At 41.1% G+C, this 18,127-nt stretch overlaps 1 protein-coding gene across 4 annotated transcripts in view; it reads right to left on the bottom strand.

Moving 5' to 3' along the window:
- The window catches only part of cyth1a (cytohesin 1a), a 200,101-nt gene that overhangs the window by 47,496 nt on the left and 134,478 nt on the right, over positions 1-18,127 (bottom strand). For 3 of the 4 annotated variants that reach the window (XM_060901459.1, XM_060901460.1, XM_060901461.1), the window contains 4 exons: positions 6,996-7,076; positions 6,700-6,812; positions 5,397-5,545; positions 4,025-4,137 (listed from right to left, as the gene is read on the bottom strand). In XM_060901459.1, the coding sequence (XP_060757442.1) occupies positions 4,025-4,137; positions 5,397-5,545; positions 6,700-6,812; positions 6,996-7,076 (456 nt within the window). The remainder of the gene's footprint in view (positions 1-4,024; positions 4,138-5,396; positions 5,546-6,699; positions 6,813-6,995; positions 7,077-18,127) is intronic. The other variant, XM_060901458.1, reaches the window with a different exon arrangement.

Genomic DNA, 18,127 nt, shown 5'->3' on the forward strand with positions numbered 1-18,127 from the left:
GTACTGATAGTGGTAAGTCAGCGATGTAGTCAATAGCCAAGTGTGACCAAGGTCTCTGAGGTACTGGGAGCAGGCAAAGTTTACCTGCTGGAGTAGTTCATGGAACCTTTGCTTGTGCACACTCAGAACATGATGTGATGAACTGGGAGGCGGTCCATCAACGTATTGAGACAGTCAACACCAAGTACAAAGAATACGTAGACAAGCATAGAGGTAGCAACCCAGCGTTCTCACCAGGTGACAGTGTGGGTATTGACCAAGAACCTCAGAGAACCCAACACTACAAGCATGGTATATTGGTCCCTTCAAGGTACTCAGACATATAAACGAAGTTTCTTACAGGTTAGAACTCCCCCCTCACAGCCAAATCTCCCCCACATTCCATGTCTCCTGTTTAAAACCTGCCATTCCAGGGCTGCTTGCCAAAAACTCCCCTGTCCAGGAGCACTCGTCACTAAGCCTTGAGGGTGAGCCCATCTACCAGGTCAATAGGTTACTCTACTCCAGACACAGAGGAGGTCAGATTGAGTACTTGGTAGACTGGGAGGGCTACGGACCTGAAGAACGATGCTGGGTGGCAGCCAAAGACATCTTGGATCCCTTGTTAAAGCACGAATTCCACACTCAACACCCAAACAAGCAGGCACCTAGGGGGAGAGGGCACCCCAGGAAGAATGCAGCTCCCAGAGGGAGCTCCTCGGGGGGGGCACTCTGTCAGTACGAGTGTTGAGAACAGCAGCGCTGAACAAACTATAATGCCCATGAACCATAGCACCCCCAGTCACCGGAGTATTGAACACAGCTGAAGTGCATCTGTAATAAGCACAACACTACTTAAACACCTCATACTCAAGCACTCATTGCGAAGTATCGTCTTGAGCTCTCCAGTTCATACTGAGCCTCATCTTCCTGACTGCTTACCGTTATTCTGACTCTCGCTACTCTTTCCCGTCTATTCTTCTTGCCTAGTCCACATTGTCCTGTTCGCCAATCGACCAACCTGCGCCTGTCCACGACCACGATTCTTGTTTCATGATTTTGGCTTTGTTACTGTTTGTTCCGTGCTCTCCTCTGCAATTACATCAGTAAGTGCCTGCACCCTGACAAGGATAAACTATTCTTCATAAAGGAGAAGGAAAAAGTACATCCAACAGTCTTATTATTCATCTATACATTTAATTTGTAGATATTTTTCAGAATTAGTTTTACAAAAAATAAATAAATAAAATAAAATCTACTGTTAGAAACCCAAGTCCACTTTCTAAAGAAGGAGCTTTCTGAGCTTTGGATGGCAATGTCTAATCCAGCTACGAACAAAAACACAGACATTAAAGCATCAGGAAGCGCAGGTCCCAGAGCAAGCTAATTGGTTTGATTAGGATTAATGATCACTAAGAAGCACTAATGAGCACAGTCATTTGCCAGCGGGATCTGTTTAAGGGTTAGGGGGAGTGTCCTGGACTGTTTTGGATTGGAAAGCAACCCAAAGCACCGACAGGGATGCAGGGAATAGCAAACACTGTACTAACATGGGCCACTGTACCAACATGGGCTGCTAAAATATGAATTATACTGATAACTAACCAGCCTCCCCCAGACAAGAATGGGCCAACACTATATATTGTATTTCTCTCACAACGGCTGCTTATGATTATCTGATGTAGCGAACGACTGCTTATAGCTGCTATAACAAATTACAAAAGGAACTAATCTGTCTTCCAGACTTTTGACAACATTATATATAACTAGAAACTATGAAAACATTCCTTTTAATGTGTAAAATTGTAAATTATTTGATTTTAGTCAAACTGCTGTGGTATGGGGGGGGACACACACTCCGGGACATGCTTTAATGGAAAGCAATCAGCTTTGTGGCAGTTAGACTTCACACGGCGCTGCACCCCATAACTGTTGATTATTTTCCTATAACAGCACATCTTGTGGTGTTTTATTCCTTACCTCCAGTATATCAAGGACAAATTTAAAGAAAGAAGCATTGTGGTCTGGCAACAGAATAAAGCAAACGTAAAGCTTGAAATCTGGAAAAATGTCAAAAAATAGGCTTACTTCTAATAGATAAATTAGTCAATATTTACAACGCCTTTTACTCAGATCTCACTTTTGCAGTGCAGATGTGTATTGGTATCATATTACAAACATGCATCTGCACAAAGGATGCACAACAATAATGTTCAGAATTTTAATCAAAGTAGTAAATAGTATAACTATTGACACGTGCCCACTCGAAAACACACACGCACACACCAACTGCAACAGAGCAGGCCCCACACACACGCACACACCTCTGCTTCATTGACAGCATGGAGAACAGCAGCCCAAGCACTTTGATCCAGGTGCAGTATTTCCACTCAGCCCAGATAAAGCATGAACACCACAAACTTTTCTGATCAGATGAATATAAAACGAAGTGATAATGATAATGTCAGTCTTAATGCTGTATTCTGGGACGTGTTTAGTTTTGATAGGTGTTTTCTGCTACCTATCCAGACTGTTAACAGAAAATACTGCAGCTCCCAAAGTGTAAATAAACAAGACATACAAAATTGAACACCACAGGAAACAGTGAAAACGCTTTACTACAGTGGTCACATGGAACCCAAACCACTAGCACCCTGCAATCGACCGACAGTGGGAGAGGAGGGGGAGAGAGAGAGAGAGAGAGAGAGAGAGAGAGAGCAGGGCACACAGACAACCCACCAGCTTGATGGAAAATAACAGACAGCAAACAAAATGAGACCAAACTGATAAGACTCAACTAAAAAAAGAGGAGTCCTTGCACCAGACAGAGGAGAGAAAAAGGAAAGCATGGCGGACCACCAGAAGCACCCAAGAGTGAGGAGATGGACTAGGTTTTTAAAAGGAGAGTAGGGGGGGAACAGGTTTACATACCTCCTGAGGGAAAAGACAACAGCCAAAATCATGGGAACAAACAAACACGAGGAAGAAAACAACAAAAAAAATCAAATTAAAAGGTAAGAAATTATATCCATCACACACTGCTGATCAAAGGAAGTGCTTTTTTTCCAGAAAAATTTTTAAATAGCAAGCATGAGGGCTTGAAAGCAAAACTAATGAACCAGGGAAATAAAGAGCAAATTTGAATTGAGAACTGTCCTGGATGCATGACCTATTTTGACCACAAGTAGATGCTCTTATTTTACAACAAATACCACACTTTAGTGACACTGGTATATTAGGAAAGGACAGCTGGCCCATTTGTGTTGCATTTTTCATCTCTGCACTCCTCATCACAGCGGCAGCATTCTGATCAACACCCCGGGAGATTTAAGGGATTTGTTTCTCTGGTCTGGGAGCAACTTCAACCCTGACGAAACAACAGCACAACAGCAAATCCAAAGTGTCCAGTGATTCGCCTGAAATGGTTGTTTGGTGAGGGATCTGGAAGCAGCCCGGCTTAAATCATTCCGACTGGGCGGGGGTTAACCAGAGGAACAGGACAGAGAGGACCAGTGAGGTGTGTGTGTGTGTATAAAGACAGCATGTGTGTATCTGTAAGTGCAATACACAAATGCATACAAGTCATCACTTCTGCTTAGGGCAATGGCAAAACTTCTAGCAATCTCATAGTTCATCAGATCCACATCAGGGCTTGCAAATCAAATCTTCTGCTCAGAGACCAGCCACTGAGAACCTGCTGATGGGTGTACATCTAAATCTCTTTGAACAATAATGCAGTGATAGTCATTAATAATATGAATTATTAATGACTCTCTAGATAGCCTCAAGGTCACATCAATTATGAATGTAGGGGCACATGGTGGCCCTGTGACAATACACACTTTGTAAGAATATGCAATTATAGACAGGGCAATATTACACATTATTATCTAGGCAGAACTATATCACCCCAAATTCTGTTAAAGTATATTTGCAAAGATTTTAGTCATTACTATTAAATGCTAGCATTTATGGATGAATATTCAATTCTTAAGAGTACTAAGTGAATCCTGAATGTTAATTCTAGTTCCTTGCATTTCACTCACCCAGTTTGAGCAGCCAGCCCTCCCGGTCAGGGTTAAAGAATGTGTGCGTGAGGTCATTGCCGTCGTCCTCTGGGATTTTAAATGGCTCACTCTTGATGCTCTCGTACAAGTTCTAAAGAGGACCGAGCCGAAGACAAAGCAAATAAAGAAACAAATGGGAAAAGAACAGCGATTTTAGCAAAAACAATAATAATTCAATATTATGTTGTTGAGGAAAAGGGTTCAAGAGTTCTTTGAAAAGTTAATCATGTGTATAGGATTAAAAACAAAATATTACTGCTTAAACTGGACAGGAACAGTGTTTCTTTAAATGAGCAGTGAATCTGATTGATTGTACATGCTTGTACAAGGAGTATAGACTGCTCGAAACATCCTGTAAAAACTGGACTCATTCTCAAAACAATCCTTCAACAAAGCTTCAAGTCATCATTGATGACAAACACAGATCTAGAGTTTCACCTGAACATGCCCTACCATCTCAAGACACACTTCAAAGCTCTGGTCCTGAGCAGAACATCACTAGTGCACACTAATGTCTTACCAATAATGATGAGTATAATGAGGGCAGTGGTGTAGCCATAAGGAGAATAGTGCTGCATAATCTGTACCAGTTATATAAAGAAATGCAACATGCTTATAGTACCATTCAAATGTCTGAACACACCTACTTATATTTTTTTCTGTATTGTGACCACTTTCTACATTGTATAACATTACTGAAGACAACAAAACTATGAAATAACACATGGAAGGTATGTGGAATTATGTAGTAAACAAACGTTTCATATTTTAGATTCTTCAAAGTAGCCGTTTACCTTGATGACGCTTTGCACACTACTGGCATTATCTTAACCAGCTTCATGAGGTAGTCACCTGGAATGCTTTTCAGTTAACAGCTGTGCCTCGTTAAAAATTAATCAGTGCAATTTCTTGCCACCTTAATGCATTTGAGATCAAACAGTAAAGAGTAAATAATATACAGTATTTATTGTATATTTATATACAAATGTATATAAGGCCCTACTCCACAACTGTAGTAATCCATATTATGTCAAGAACTGGTCAACTAAGTAAAATGACATCCATCATTACTTTAAAACATGAAGCAACTTTTAAAACCCATTGAAACAGAAAGTGTGTCGACTGGTACTGTACATGTTTAACACATTTTTACACAAATTTTTATTGTCTCTCACTTTTCAAACATTTATTAAAATGTACCTTTTAATATCATACTATTTTTAGTAAGCAGCTCCCTGCTGATACCTTTAATAATAATTATGCAATGTTGATAAGAGTTTCTAAGTAAAAGCTGGAGGCATATTGTGTGTGTGGGGGTGGGGGGGTGGGGGGGTGCAGTAGCAGACTGACTCGTAACAGCTCCTCTGGTAGGTCTCCACCATCATTGATGCCTCTGTTCATGGAGATGAAGCGCTCCACAGTGGGCTTGTCTTTCACATTGGGGTTGTGAAGACTGGTGTTCAGCATGATGATGGCAAAGGAAAGGATGTAGCACGTGTCTGGAAGTACAAACATCTCTTACAATGTCTCTTTTTAAGTTACAGTTCAAACAGTTTGTAATCAAGTTTCAGTTTGTTCAAACTGTAACTCGTTATTTGTAGAAATGTGTCATGCTTGCACAGGTCATCAAGAACTTGTAATTATATAGTTACGTTATAATTCACTCAAAAATGGGAATGACAGTATACTTCTGGTAATATTAAACTCATGTAAAACCAGAAGCATGTTTGTGTTTTGTTGGTGCCGCTGACATTTATTTGCATCGGTGTTACATTTACAGCTAATCTGAATTTAGCGTTTGCCTTAATGTTTTGACAAAAATGCTAATAGTTCTAATCATTGTTAAGGAGAAATATCTCCTTAACAATAATTTAAGTTTAGTAGTTTATTTAGTAATCATTTTGTTTTCACCATGCAGAAAAGCTCTCTGATAAATCTTTTTTATTCCTAGTTTTCATCAACAAAATGAACACTGATTTTTATCTGGTATATTTAGCTGTGTCCCCTCATACCATACTCCAATTTCATATCAATGATTTTTTTTCAGCACATTGTCGTACGGTAGGTCGTCTTTGGTCATAAAGCAGTGTTTCCCCACATACAGGTAACACTTATGCTGTGCCCAGGTATATTAATGATCACCCAAGTATTTTTCATCCCATTGCAGTTTTACCCTAACCTGAAAAGTCATGGTATATGAGATACTGGTTGACTTGCATGCCTGAAGCTGACACAGCAGCACTTTCTCATCTGTACATCTCAGCAGAACATAAGTGCATGCATGACTAATGTAGTTCAATCTGTCCCACAATAAGACGGTCAGCCATGACCACACTGCCACACTTGAACACACGCACACATCCCACCCCCCAACACACACGCACACAAATCAGAATTACACAGCAAAAGCTCTGCAGCAGTGGTGTGGATCAGGAGTGAGATCTTCTGAGACCCAACCAAAAAAAAAAAAAACCCGTCACAAGAAACATTGCGGTTTTTACTTTTAGGGAGCTGGGGGTTCACGTGACAATGAAAGGCCACACTCATTAACATGTGAGTATACTCAAAACGACTGGTTGCTCATATGAAGATTAGGTAAGTGAAGCAATGCCACAGTAGGCATACAGATACCCACAGCCACACACTGACCTACCAGTGGACTGGAAGACTCCCGGGTTGCACTGGCAGTAGCGTTGGGCAAAAGCCTCCATCATCCTATCAATCTTCTGTGCCTCGCCTGGCAGTCTGAAGCTCCAAAGAAATTGTCTGCACACATCACATCATTCCCAGCAGTCAGCTCAGTGTGTTTCTAAAATAGTCATGCTGACCGTATATGATCAGAAGAGTCACTAGTAAAATAAACTTCAGAATGAGGCAGGCATGTACAAGCATAATGTATGCTAATATGAGAAGTGTTTAGTATTTGCTTATTTACTGTATGAGCTTTACCTGAGCGCTTGTACAAGGTTCAGATCTGTGAACTCATGCAATTCCACAAATGCATGCAGCACCTGAATGTTGAGCTCATCCCTGGAGACCAAAAAAAAAAAAAATTCAGTGGAAAGGAAATTAGCCTTGTACATAAAAACATGAATCTTACAAACTTCAACATCAATATTTGTCTCTAGTCTTTTTCTTTCTAAATTTATGTTATTGTAATTTACATTTAAATTAAATGTATTTTTCTGTGATTTGTACAGTATGAATAAATTATTAACTGAACCATGAGCTTGGTATTGCCATCCATCATGTCAAAAAATAAATAAAATAAAATACACTCATACCATTGAAAAGGGGAGCCATCAAAGAATGAAGAGTGTTCTATTAAAGGAATAATCCGGAGTGATATGCTTTCTAGGTCTATTTTCGCATTATTGGGAGTGCATACATTGAGTTGCTACCACAATCACGTCAATTGGATGCGTTTTGAGACAGTTTGTTTTTTGCGATTTCAACCGGAAAGCGCCAACACGGCAGTGCGAGGGGCATGTCTTTTTGCTGATACAAAACGCTAGTTTTGTGCATTTCCAGCGGGATGGGCTCTGTACTCGGAACTCGACTTTTACGGACTTTCCCCTGAAGATGGCGTCTGGAGGAGAACAACTTCAGGTAAGGTACTGGCTTTGTATTTACTCTTCTACACACTCTGTCCGTGCACTTGCAAAGCTAGGGACACTTTGTTTTGTTTGTAGGAACCCTCTATTCACTTCCACAGGACTGTCATGTTGTTTTGAGCTTTGCAATGGTTTTAAAACTAGCGTTTTGTATCAGCAAAAAGACATGCCCCTCGCACTGCCGTTTTAGCGCTTTCCGGTTGAAATCACAAAAAATGAACAATCTCAAAACACATCCGATTGACGCGATTGTGGTAGCAACTCAACATATGCACTCCCAATAATACGAAAATAGACCTAGAAAGCATATCACTCCAGATTATTCCTTTAAATGTGTTTTCGCACTTGATCTGAATATTTAAGTCTGCACTCATGACTGATTTTGGACTCATTTGGAGGTAGGGCTCATAACTGCAGGTTTTTCTTGTATAAAAAGATTTCTACACGGGCGCAGATAGAGGGGGGGACGGGGGGGGGGGATTCGTCCCACCCAGATTTAAATTCACCTCGTTTGCCCCCCCCCCACTTATAGGGAGGAAAAAACGTCTATGCTGTCTTTCTTTGCATAAGGCAAACCTCATGGAAAAATCAAAAGACTAATTACCATTCGGTTTATTGAGGTGCACAGCAGTACATACATAGTTGCAACTGCGCAGACTGCACAGGTTGCGAGCTCGAGCTTGGTTGCTATGGTTACCCACAACAAGTTTGACAGGCATATCAGGGACAGCTCCTAGTTCAGGACCCCAACACGGCATGATGAACGGTGCCAAAAGGCAGAAAATGAGTGCATCATTTAAAAAAAAAAAAAAACGACTGTAAGTAAACTGTGCCTTACTTTATCATATCACCTTGCAATTTTTTGATAGTCTGTTCAAAGTAATGTCGTAGTGAAAGTAAAATCGTACGGAGTAGAGATGCCTTTCTGGTAGCCTCCTTCTTTCGGTGGTAGCCTGTAGATACAGTGCTCAGAAGGCAGTTTTAATGTTTAATCTGGCGTTCCCTGCCATAATTTCAGCGAGCATATTGTTTCATAAGGAAACTTTGCGAAGAGTTGTTGACTGACTGCCGCTCACGCAACACACAGGCATAGTTAGAAAGTCAGGATGCACTGGTTTACACATAGCCCAGCCTCTCGCTATGTTTAACAGTTGGAACTTGGCGGTTTTAAAACTAGTTTTGCAGTTTTGCAATTTCTGTGCGTGATGATAATGTGTAAACTTTGGATTTCCATAGGCTATGTTAAAATGTTATCATTGTCCTGGCCTGCAGGTAGTTCCTGGTGATGGCAGTGAGGGAGGTGAAATAACATGTACACTACCGTTCAAAAGTTTGGGGTCACCCAGACAATTTTGTGTTTTCCATGAAAAGTCACACTTTTATTTACCACCATAAGTTGTAAAATGAATAGAAAATATAGTCAAGACATTTTTCTGGCCATTTTGAGCATTTAATCGACCCCACAAATGTGATGCTCCAGAAACTCAATCTGCTCAAAGGAAGGTCAGTTTTATAGCTTCTCTAAAGAGCTAAACTGTTTTCAGCTGTGCTAACTGTTTTCTAGCTGTACAAGGGTTTTCTAATCATCCATTAGCCTTCTGAGGCAATGAGCAAACACATTGTACCATTAGAACACTGGAGTGATAGTTGCTGGAAATGGGCCTCTATACACCTATGTAGATATTGCACCAAAAACCAGACATTTGCAGCTAGAATAGTCATTTACCACATTAGCAATGTATAGAGTGTATTTCTGATTAGTTTAAAAAGTGATCTTCATTGAAAAGAACAGTGCTTTTCTTTCAAAAATAAGGAAATTTCAAAGTGACCCCAAACTTTTGAACAGTAGTGTGTGTGTGTGTGTATATATATATATATATATATATATATATATATATATATATATATATATATATACACACACACAGACACACACGCACACACACATTATATGTGTGTGTGTGTGTGTATATATATAAATCTCCTTCTCACCCCCGGCGGGGGGGTGGTATCCATGTCATCCTCAAGCTCGGGTCCTCTACCAGAGGCCTGGGAGTTTGAGGGTTCTGCGCAGTATCTTCGATGTTCCTAGGACTGCGCTCTTCTGGACTGAGGCTTCAGATGTTGTTCCTGGGATTTGCTGGAGCCACTCTCCCAGTTTGGGGGTTACTGCCCCAAGTGCCCCCACTACCACGGGGACCACGCAACCCTTGACCTTCCACATCCGTTCCAGCTGCTCTTTCAACCCTTGATACTTCTCAAGTTTCTCATGTTCCTTCTTCCTGATGTTGGCGTCAGCTGGGATCGCCACATCTATCACCACCACCCTCTTCTGCTCTTTGTCCACCACCACTATGTCCGGTTGGTTAGCCAGGATCTGTTTGTCAGTCTGGAAGCTGAAGTCCCACAGAATCTTGGCCCTGTTGTTCTCAGCCACCTTCTGTGGTATGGCCCATTGGGACTTGGGTATTTCTATTCCATACTGGTTGCAGATGTTCCTGTATACTATCCCAGCCACTTGTTTGTGCCTCTCCATGTACGCTGATCCAGCTAGCATCTTACACCCTGCTACTATGTGCTGGACTGTTTCAGGGGCTTCTTTGCACAGTCTGCATCTTGGGTCTGATCTACTCTGGTAGATCCTGGCCTCTATAGCTCTTGTGCTTATGGCCTGTTCTTGTGCTGCCATGATTAGTGCCTCTGTGCTATCTGTCAGTCCTGCATTATCCAGCCACTGGTAGGATTTCTTGATATCAGCCACTTCCTCTATCTGACGGTGGTACATGCCATGTAGGGGTTTTTCTCTCCAGGTTGTCTGTTCCTCCTCCTCCTCTGCACTCTCATCAGGGTTCTGCTGCCTGAGACATTCACTTAGCAGTTCATCCTTTGGGGCCATCTTTCTGATGTATTCTCGGATTTTCGATGTTTCATCCTGGACCGTGGTCTTGACGCTCACTAGCCCTCGGCCTCCCTCTTTCCGCTTAGTGTATAGTCTCAGGGTGCTGGACTTGGGGTGGAACCCTCCATGCATGGTGAGGAGCTTTCTAGTCTTGATATCTGTGGCTTCTATCTCCTCCTTTGGCCAGTTTATGATACCAGCGGGGTATCTGATGACTGGTAGTGCGTACATGTTGATGGCTCGGACCTTGTTTTTACCATTCAGCTGACTTTTCAGGACCTGCCTTACTCTCTGGAGGTATTTGGCTGTGGTTGACTTCCTTGTGGCCTCTTCATGGTTTCCATTAGCCTGTGGGATGCCAAGGTACTTGTAGCTGTCTTGGATATCACTTATGTTGCCCTCTGGTAGGTCAATCCCTTCAGTCCGGATCATCTTGCCTCTCTTTGAGACCATCCGGCCACACTTGTCCAATCCGAATGACATCCCTATGTCATCGCTGTAGATCCGGTATATATATATATATATATATATATATATATATATATATATATATATATATATATACACACACACACACACACACACACACACACACAAAATGGAATCATTTGCTGACAGCTCAAAAATCCTATCTGCGGCCCTGGATTTCTAGCCATGCATGCTGGCATGAACCATCACGCAACATAAGTGGACTAATTACACTGCTCCACTCCAATGACTGCCACTGTATATCAACAGTCTAAAGTTTGATCACACCTAATTTAAATGCTTTTTCTTTATTTTTATTGATTAAAAGACATTTTAATGTCTTAAAGTAAAGTAATGACTGATGTAGTTTCTCTTCACTTAGTTGAGCGGATCTTTACATAATATGGATTACTACAGTTGTGGAATAGGGTTATTTACTGTATTTTATTATTTACTATTTGCTCTCAAACACAAAGGCAACAAATTCCACTAATTAACTTTTGATGAGGCACACCTGTTAATTAAAAGCATTCCAGGTAACTACCTCATGAAGCTGATCAGGGGCGTCGTAGTGGGGGCAAAAGGGGGACTGAGTTACCAGGGCCCCAAGTGGGGGGAGGGCCCTTGAGGAGTCTGTAATTTTATTTTCCTTTAAATATCAATACCATTTAAAGATCACAATATATGTTGCTAACTAATGTAAATGTAATGTTTTGGGTAAATAAATCGTTTGATTAATGGATTGAATTGTTTGTCCAAGCCTACATATAGTGTCTGGGGACAGGCCCCCCCCACCCTTTGCACGAAATGGTTTAGTCCGCTTTCACCGGGCTTTTTAACTAAGCGCATTCATTCTGCTGAAGCAGCACCTGCGCATGGTAAGCTATCTGTGCTATGGAAGATGATGCACAAGAAAACAAAATCCGGTTTTTAGAAACGGAGAGAGAGGCAGGAAAGAGACAAGAAAAGAAATGAGGGAAAGCAACTGCTCACAAACTTCTTTCCCAAGAAAGGTGAGCCCAAGTGTGAAAGCAAATAGCCTACATTAAATGAACACCCGTGGTTATAAATGCTTCAAGACCACCGTGATTGTCAGTGCTAAAAACTGCACAACACAAAATTAGAAATAACATGATGCCTTTTTTGTCTGCATTGCAATAGTATACTAATCGAAAATTAAATTATATTGGGCCATAACATAATTAGGCTAATAGCTGGGGTATAAATTCCAGTGTTTAGCACTTTGTGGAAGCCTGTTTTCTTTTTGTCCTTTTGAAAATGAAAAATGATGAGAGTCAAGTTTTGTTTACCTTTCATTCTAAAGGAAGTATTTTGTTAATGTAGAAATCTGGAAATGGCATTTCTTTTATGTAATAAATAAGCTACTTGATAAAAATCTGTTCTTTTCAGCCCAATGCAAAGGTGCTCAATTTTCATGCAGGCCTATTATGTTTGGTGACCTTTGGTGGCATTTACTGTTGCAACTTTTAATCATTCTGCAAATAAAACAAAGATTCAGTGACGTATTGTGTGATTAGGGTTTTTTATTCATTTAAGAGTTGTTAGGTTAATGTGTGGCTACGTAACTGACTGAACTGGAAGTACGACCTTGTTGTTAGATACTTTCAGCATTGTTAACTGGTGAGCTTTTTTTGGGGGGGCCCATGGCCACTGCTTGTGCATAGGGCCCAGAATTTGGTGCAACGCCCCTGAAGCTGATTAAGACAGTACCAATAATGTGCAAAACCTCAAGATAAACAATGGCTACACTGAAGAATCTAAAATATGAAATGTACTGTATTTTGTTTTCTTCACACTTTTTTGTTTACCACATAATTCCATACATGTTTCATATATGTTATTTCATAGTTTTGATGTCTTCAGTATTGTTCTACAATGTAGAAAACAGTCACAATACAGAAAACCCTATGAATGAGTAGGGGTGTCCAAACTTTTGACTGCTACTGTATTATTAATAAATAACCCTTTCCCCAACAATGTGACAGATTGAACCAATCACTAGTTAGTTCAAGATTAAGATTATTAAAAAAATATCAGTCAAAACCTGTAACTCTGCTAGTTACTACAGTACACTCATCACTCATTGTTGTGTTATGACCTTAGAAGTGACCTCCACTTGCACTGTGTACTTGTTCAAGATTAAGGACAATTTTTATCTGACAAGCAACTGCACTCCTACAGCAATGCTACTGAAAATCTATTCAAAATAAAACCAACCACATGCACCCTTTTATCAAAAGCATGCCATCACATTTGACCTGCGCAGTGATATCCCCCAAGGGGAATTGTGGGATGCCACAATAGAGCTTTCTCTGACCCTTCTGCCTTTCTTTTCTTTCCACTGGTATAACAATCCCACAGATTAAGTAATGCAGACCATCCATCCTTCTCTGATACATTAGCTATGAAATGGAGATACCAGTGTGCACATTTCCCTAAATCTCACCTGAACAAACCAACACATTGTGGTCAGTAAATGCAGCAGAGCTGGGGGTGGACAGCCAATACAGAGTCACTGTGTGTTGGCTAAAAGGAGATGACTGGAAAATATGCACCTATGCTTTATTATTAAAACCAACATTCTGAAGTAATTTTTTCAGAAGGAAGCGGAGTAAGAAAATAGAGCCCAAATGGAGATGGAATTAACAGAGCAATTCACACCATCCAGTTCATTCATCCCAAAGAAAGCAGGAGGACATTACAGAAACACAACTTTCTCTTATGAGCAACTGAAACAAATCTACTTTACATGAGACAAAACGTCAGTAGCTGAAAACTGTAGAAGAATATAGGTATCCGATATGGCAAAAATATCACCACAATACTTCATGGTACACAATATGCATTGCAATATACAGGGTGTTTCAAATTTTTTTTACATCATTTCACAATCTAATAACTTTACCAATTCTAGTTCAATTGACCAAATTTTAACAGCGTGTGTGGAAACGGGTCAAAATTTTATGTTTAATGTTTTTTTGCGGCGGCATGGTGATGTAGTGGTTAGCGCTGTCGCCTCACAGCAAAAAGATCTGGGTTCGAGCCCCGTGGCCGGCGAAGGCCTTTCTGTGCGGAGTTTGCATGTTCTCCCTGTGTCCGCGTGGGTTTCCTCCGGGTGCTCCGGTTTCCCCCACAGTCCAAAGACATGCAGGTTAGGTTAACTGGTGACTCTAAATTGACCGTAGGTGTGAATGCGAGTGTGAATGGTTATCTATGTGTCAGCCCTGTGATGACCTGGCGACTTGTCCAGGGCGTACCCCGCCTTTCACCCGTAGTCAGCTGGGATAGGCTCCAGCTTGCCTGAGACCCTGTAGAAGGATACAGATAATGAGATGTTTTTTTGCTTTTATCTTTTTAGGTATAGAAATACCATTCAATCGAAAAGAAAGGGCGTTTTGTGTTCGAGCAGGGGTTCTCAACCTTTTCTGCTTTGAGGCCCACCTATTCATATTTGTAACGAGTCAGGGCCCATTAAAAAAAAAAATCCCCAATTATTTTGGCTCATCTATTCTATGAGAATCTAATAATCTTTTGTAAAGTGTATTAACGGAATGCAACATCACTCCCTGTCACAGATAGGAGCTCAAGAATTAAATAAGTGCAATAAAAACAAACTGTTTTAATTGTAGGTATCGTATTCAAAGCTCTATGGATGTGCCAGAAGCCAACATAAAACCATGCATGCAGGGCATTCTCAGTCAAAAGGGATTAATGATCCAAAAGTGGAGTCTGATCGATTAACATGTTTTTGTATAGGAAACAAGCAAGTTATTAAAACCAAGAAGTACGCTCAAAAGAAGGGGATATAGAAACCACTCAATGGGACAGATCCTTACATGTTAACAAAGAAGGATTCTTCCTACGAGTTGGAAAATTATCCATCCATTGAGTTCCCGGACATCTCAAACTACCTAGTGCTGCAGACATCGTTCTATACGGACAAACAGATGAAAACCTGGAAGAGCATCGAGGCATATAACTTTTTATATGTGGCTGGGTTAACAATCTAGTGATCAGGACACTACGAGATAGACGAATCTAAGTGCAGGAAGTGTGTTTATTTGCAGGCGTGATATTTAAGTCAGGTTTATTTTTATAGCGCTTTTAATAACATTGTCGCAAAGCAGCTTTACAGAGAATTAAACACTTCCAACATGAGCAAATTTTATCCCCAACAAGCAAGCCTGTGGTGATGGTGGCAAGAAAAAACCTCCCTCAGACGACATGAAGAAACCTCAAGAGGAACCAGACTCAAAATAGAACCCATCTTCACCTTGGTGAGAACAGATAGCGCGATTATAAATACAACCCCGATTCCAAAAAAGTTGGGACAAAGTACAAATTGTAAATAAAAACGGAATGCAATGATGTGGAAGTTTCAAAATTCCATATTTTATTCAGAATAGAACATACACTACCGTTCAAAAGTTTGGGGTCACCCAGACAATTTTGTGTTTTCCATGAAAAGTCACACTTTTATTTACCACCATAAGTTGTAAAATGAATAGAAAATATAGTCAAGACATTTTTCTGGCCATTTTGAGCATTTAATCGACCCCACAAATGTGATGCTCCAGAAACTCAATCTGCTCAAAGGAAGGTCAGTTTTATAGCTTCTCTAAAGAGCTAAACTGTTTTCAGCTGTGCTAACTGTTTTCTAGTTGTACAAGGGTTTTCTAATCATCCATTAGCCTTCTGAGGCAATGAGCAAACACATTGTACCATTAGAACACTGGAGTGATAGTTGCTGGAAATGGGCCTCTATAGAGATCTTGCAGTCACGTGACCGGAAAGTACACAACCGCCATCATGTCGGTCAAAAACACAGCTGAATACTGCTGCACTCGTGTACAGAATGGATCAATTTCAACCGATGGACTACACGGCTCATTTTTCTAATGAACAGATAACTAGATATATGTCTAAAATACGATCTACAGATTTGTGACCCTTATGGCTTTCCGGACGGAGTTTTCACGACCGGATTTTGAACTGCCAGCGGAATACCTGGACATGTATGATTACCTCATCAACTTTACCCGCGCTGTTCAGTGGTGAAGCACTGCGTGCTTATAAATCTCTGCACAGTTATCTTTACAGAAATTCAGGATTTGTCAGCGACTCAGATGTAGCATCTTGTAAACAAGAAAATGATCCTCACTGGATGGGTAAGTAAGTATTGAGTATAGCACTGACCAGCCGATTATAGAATAGAATAAGGTAATTCCAGTTGTAATTCCAAATCGTCCGTCTTGTTTACATGGATCTGGCGTTGGAGAGGTAGAGGCTTGGCAGTGGAGATTTGAGTAGCTGTTTTCTGAGCTTAGTCAACAGGCCGGCTGTACAGCCTCGCTTTTGCTTCGGCTCCCGGCGCGCCTCCTTCGCTTTGCTTCCGATAACAATCCACGGAGACCCCGCTGGTCTCGCAATCTCGTCCGGAATGTTTTTTTTTTTTCTCGTCCGGAATGTTGTGCATGCGATGGCAATCGCTACAAACCGTCATTTTCTGCTGGAAACCAATGTCCAGTAAGTCCATACGGTTGTAGTGGATATTGAAGTCCGGTACAGACGAACAACACGCAAAAAAATACACACAAAAAACATAAAAACCGTGCACAGGTAGGGAGAGCTTGTAGCTGCAGCCGTTGTAGTAGAATTGTATATAGTAGGGTTTTCCAGAAGAAAAGGTAGAAGTAGAAGGCGGAATATGGCGTTTGACCTACAAGATGGCGTCTGTCACAATCTGGATCGGCTGTGACGTCACATGCAAGATCTCTATAGAGAGCGTGCACGTGACGTCACGTGATATTTGTTTATCTGCCATCTTGGACGGCATGGCCGCGCATAGAACTTAGACGAACCCGTTCTAATTATCAAGTGTGTGGGAGCAGATCTTTCGAGAATGGTTATATCTTGTTCAGCATTTGGTTGTACCAATAGACAGGGCCAAAAGGAGGGCCTGTCATTTTATAGATTCCCCGCAGACGAGGAGAGACGCTCAAAATGGGTGTCCGCTGTGCGAAGAGAAAACTGGGCTGAATTTGTAGTGAACACTTCATATCAGGTAGGTGTAATCTTCTAATTCAATACTCCTAGTACATCTGTTAAGTTGATTTTTGGATTGAATGATACCTGCATACTTAGAAACTAGACAGAACAGTGTTTGTGGCCGTCAGTCCGCTTGATCTCTAACGTTTAAAATAGCTATGCCTAGCCCTACTACCCTGGCCTAGTCTATCACAATGTTTTATCTTTTTGGCTCATATATGCCTTTGAAAGGCCAATCCATAGTAGGGATGGCGAAAACTAAAAAAAAATCTTGACCGACCACCGAGCCTCATTAGCTGGTTAAAGTCGGTTAACCTATGAGTTTAAACAGGAATGCAAACGGTGCGCCTTTTGGCGGATGCCGCCTTTTTCACGGCTGAATCGTGCAGATCCGATTTTTTTTTGGGGGGGGGCGTTGGAGTGTCTGAATAATTTCATCAGAGTAAATTCTGTATTAAAATTACTAAATAAGCAAATGCCGTTACAGTCCATGAAACATAGGAAGTATGAGAAGAAAACAGTAAATCAGAAAGCTGCGCACGTTTTCACGGAAGCTGCGCAAATGTGCGCAGCTTTCTGATTTACTGATTTCTTCTCATATCTGGAACTGAGTTTAGATTTCGAACATTCTTACGATAAAACGTCCTGCATAGTCTCTTTATGATAAACGTCTTAATGCCACTTACCCGTGAGGTTATTAAGTAGACATTCTTCTTCGGAACCTTCCAGAGGTATAGTTGGGATACCCATCCCGCAACAAAATATTTATAAGCTTCCAAGCTCTTGTAAGCTTTGAGGGCTTTGCCAGTGTAACACGATTCACGATTAACAAGAAAATTGTAAATGTCGTGGTAGGCCAGATCGAGCAAATCGCTGGCACCGCAGCTCCAAATTTCCCTGAACAAGGATTGCGGCAAGTTGTACGGATCTGCAATCCCCAACCTGGAACACTTTTCCACGTAACGCTGCCTCACGTCACCTTCAAGATGCTGAACAAACTTAGACAAGTTATCGCGCGATGTAGATGGGGT

The sequence above is a fragment of the Neoarius graeffei genome, chromosome 20 (assembly GCF_027579695.1).
Source record: "Neoarius graeffei isolate fNeoGra1 chromosome 20, fNeoGra1.pri, whole genome shotgun sequence".
Taxonomy (NCBI): domain Eukaryota; kingdom Metazoa; phylum Chordata; class Actinopteri; order Siluriformes; family Ariidae; genus Neoarius; species Neoarius graeffei.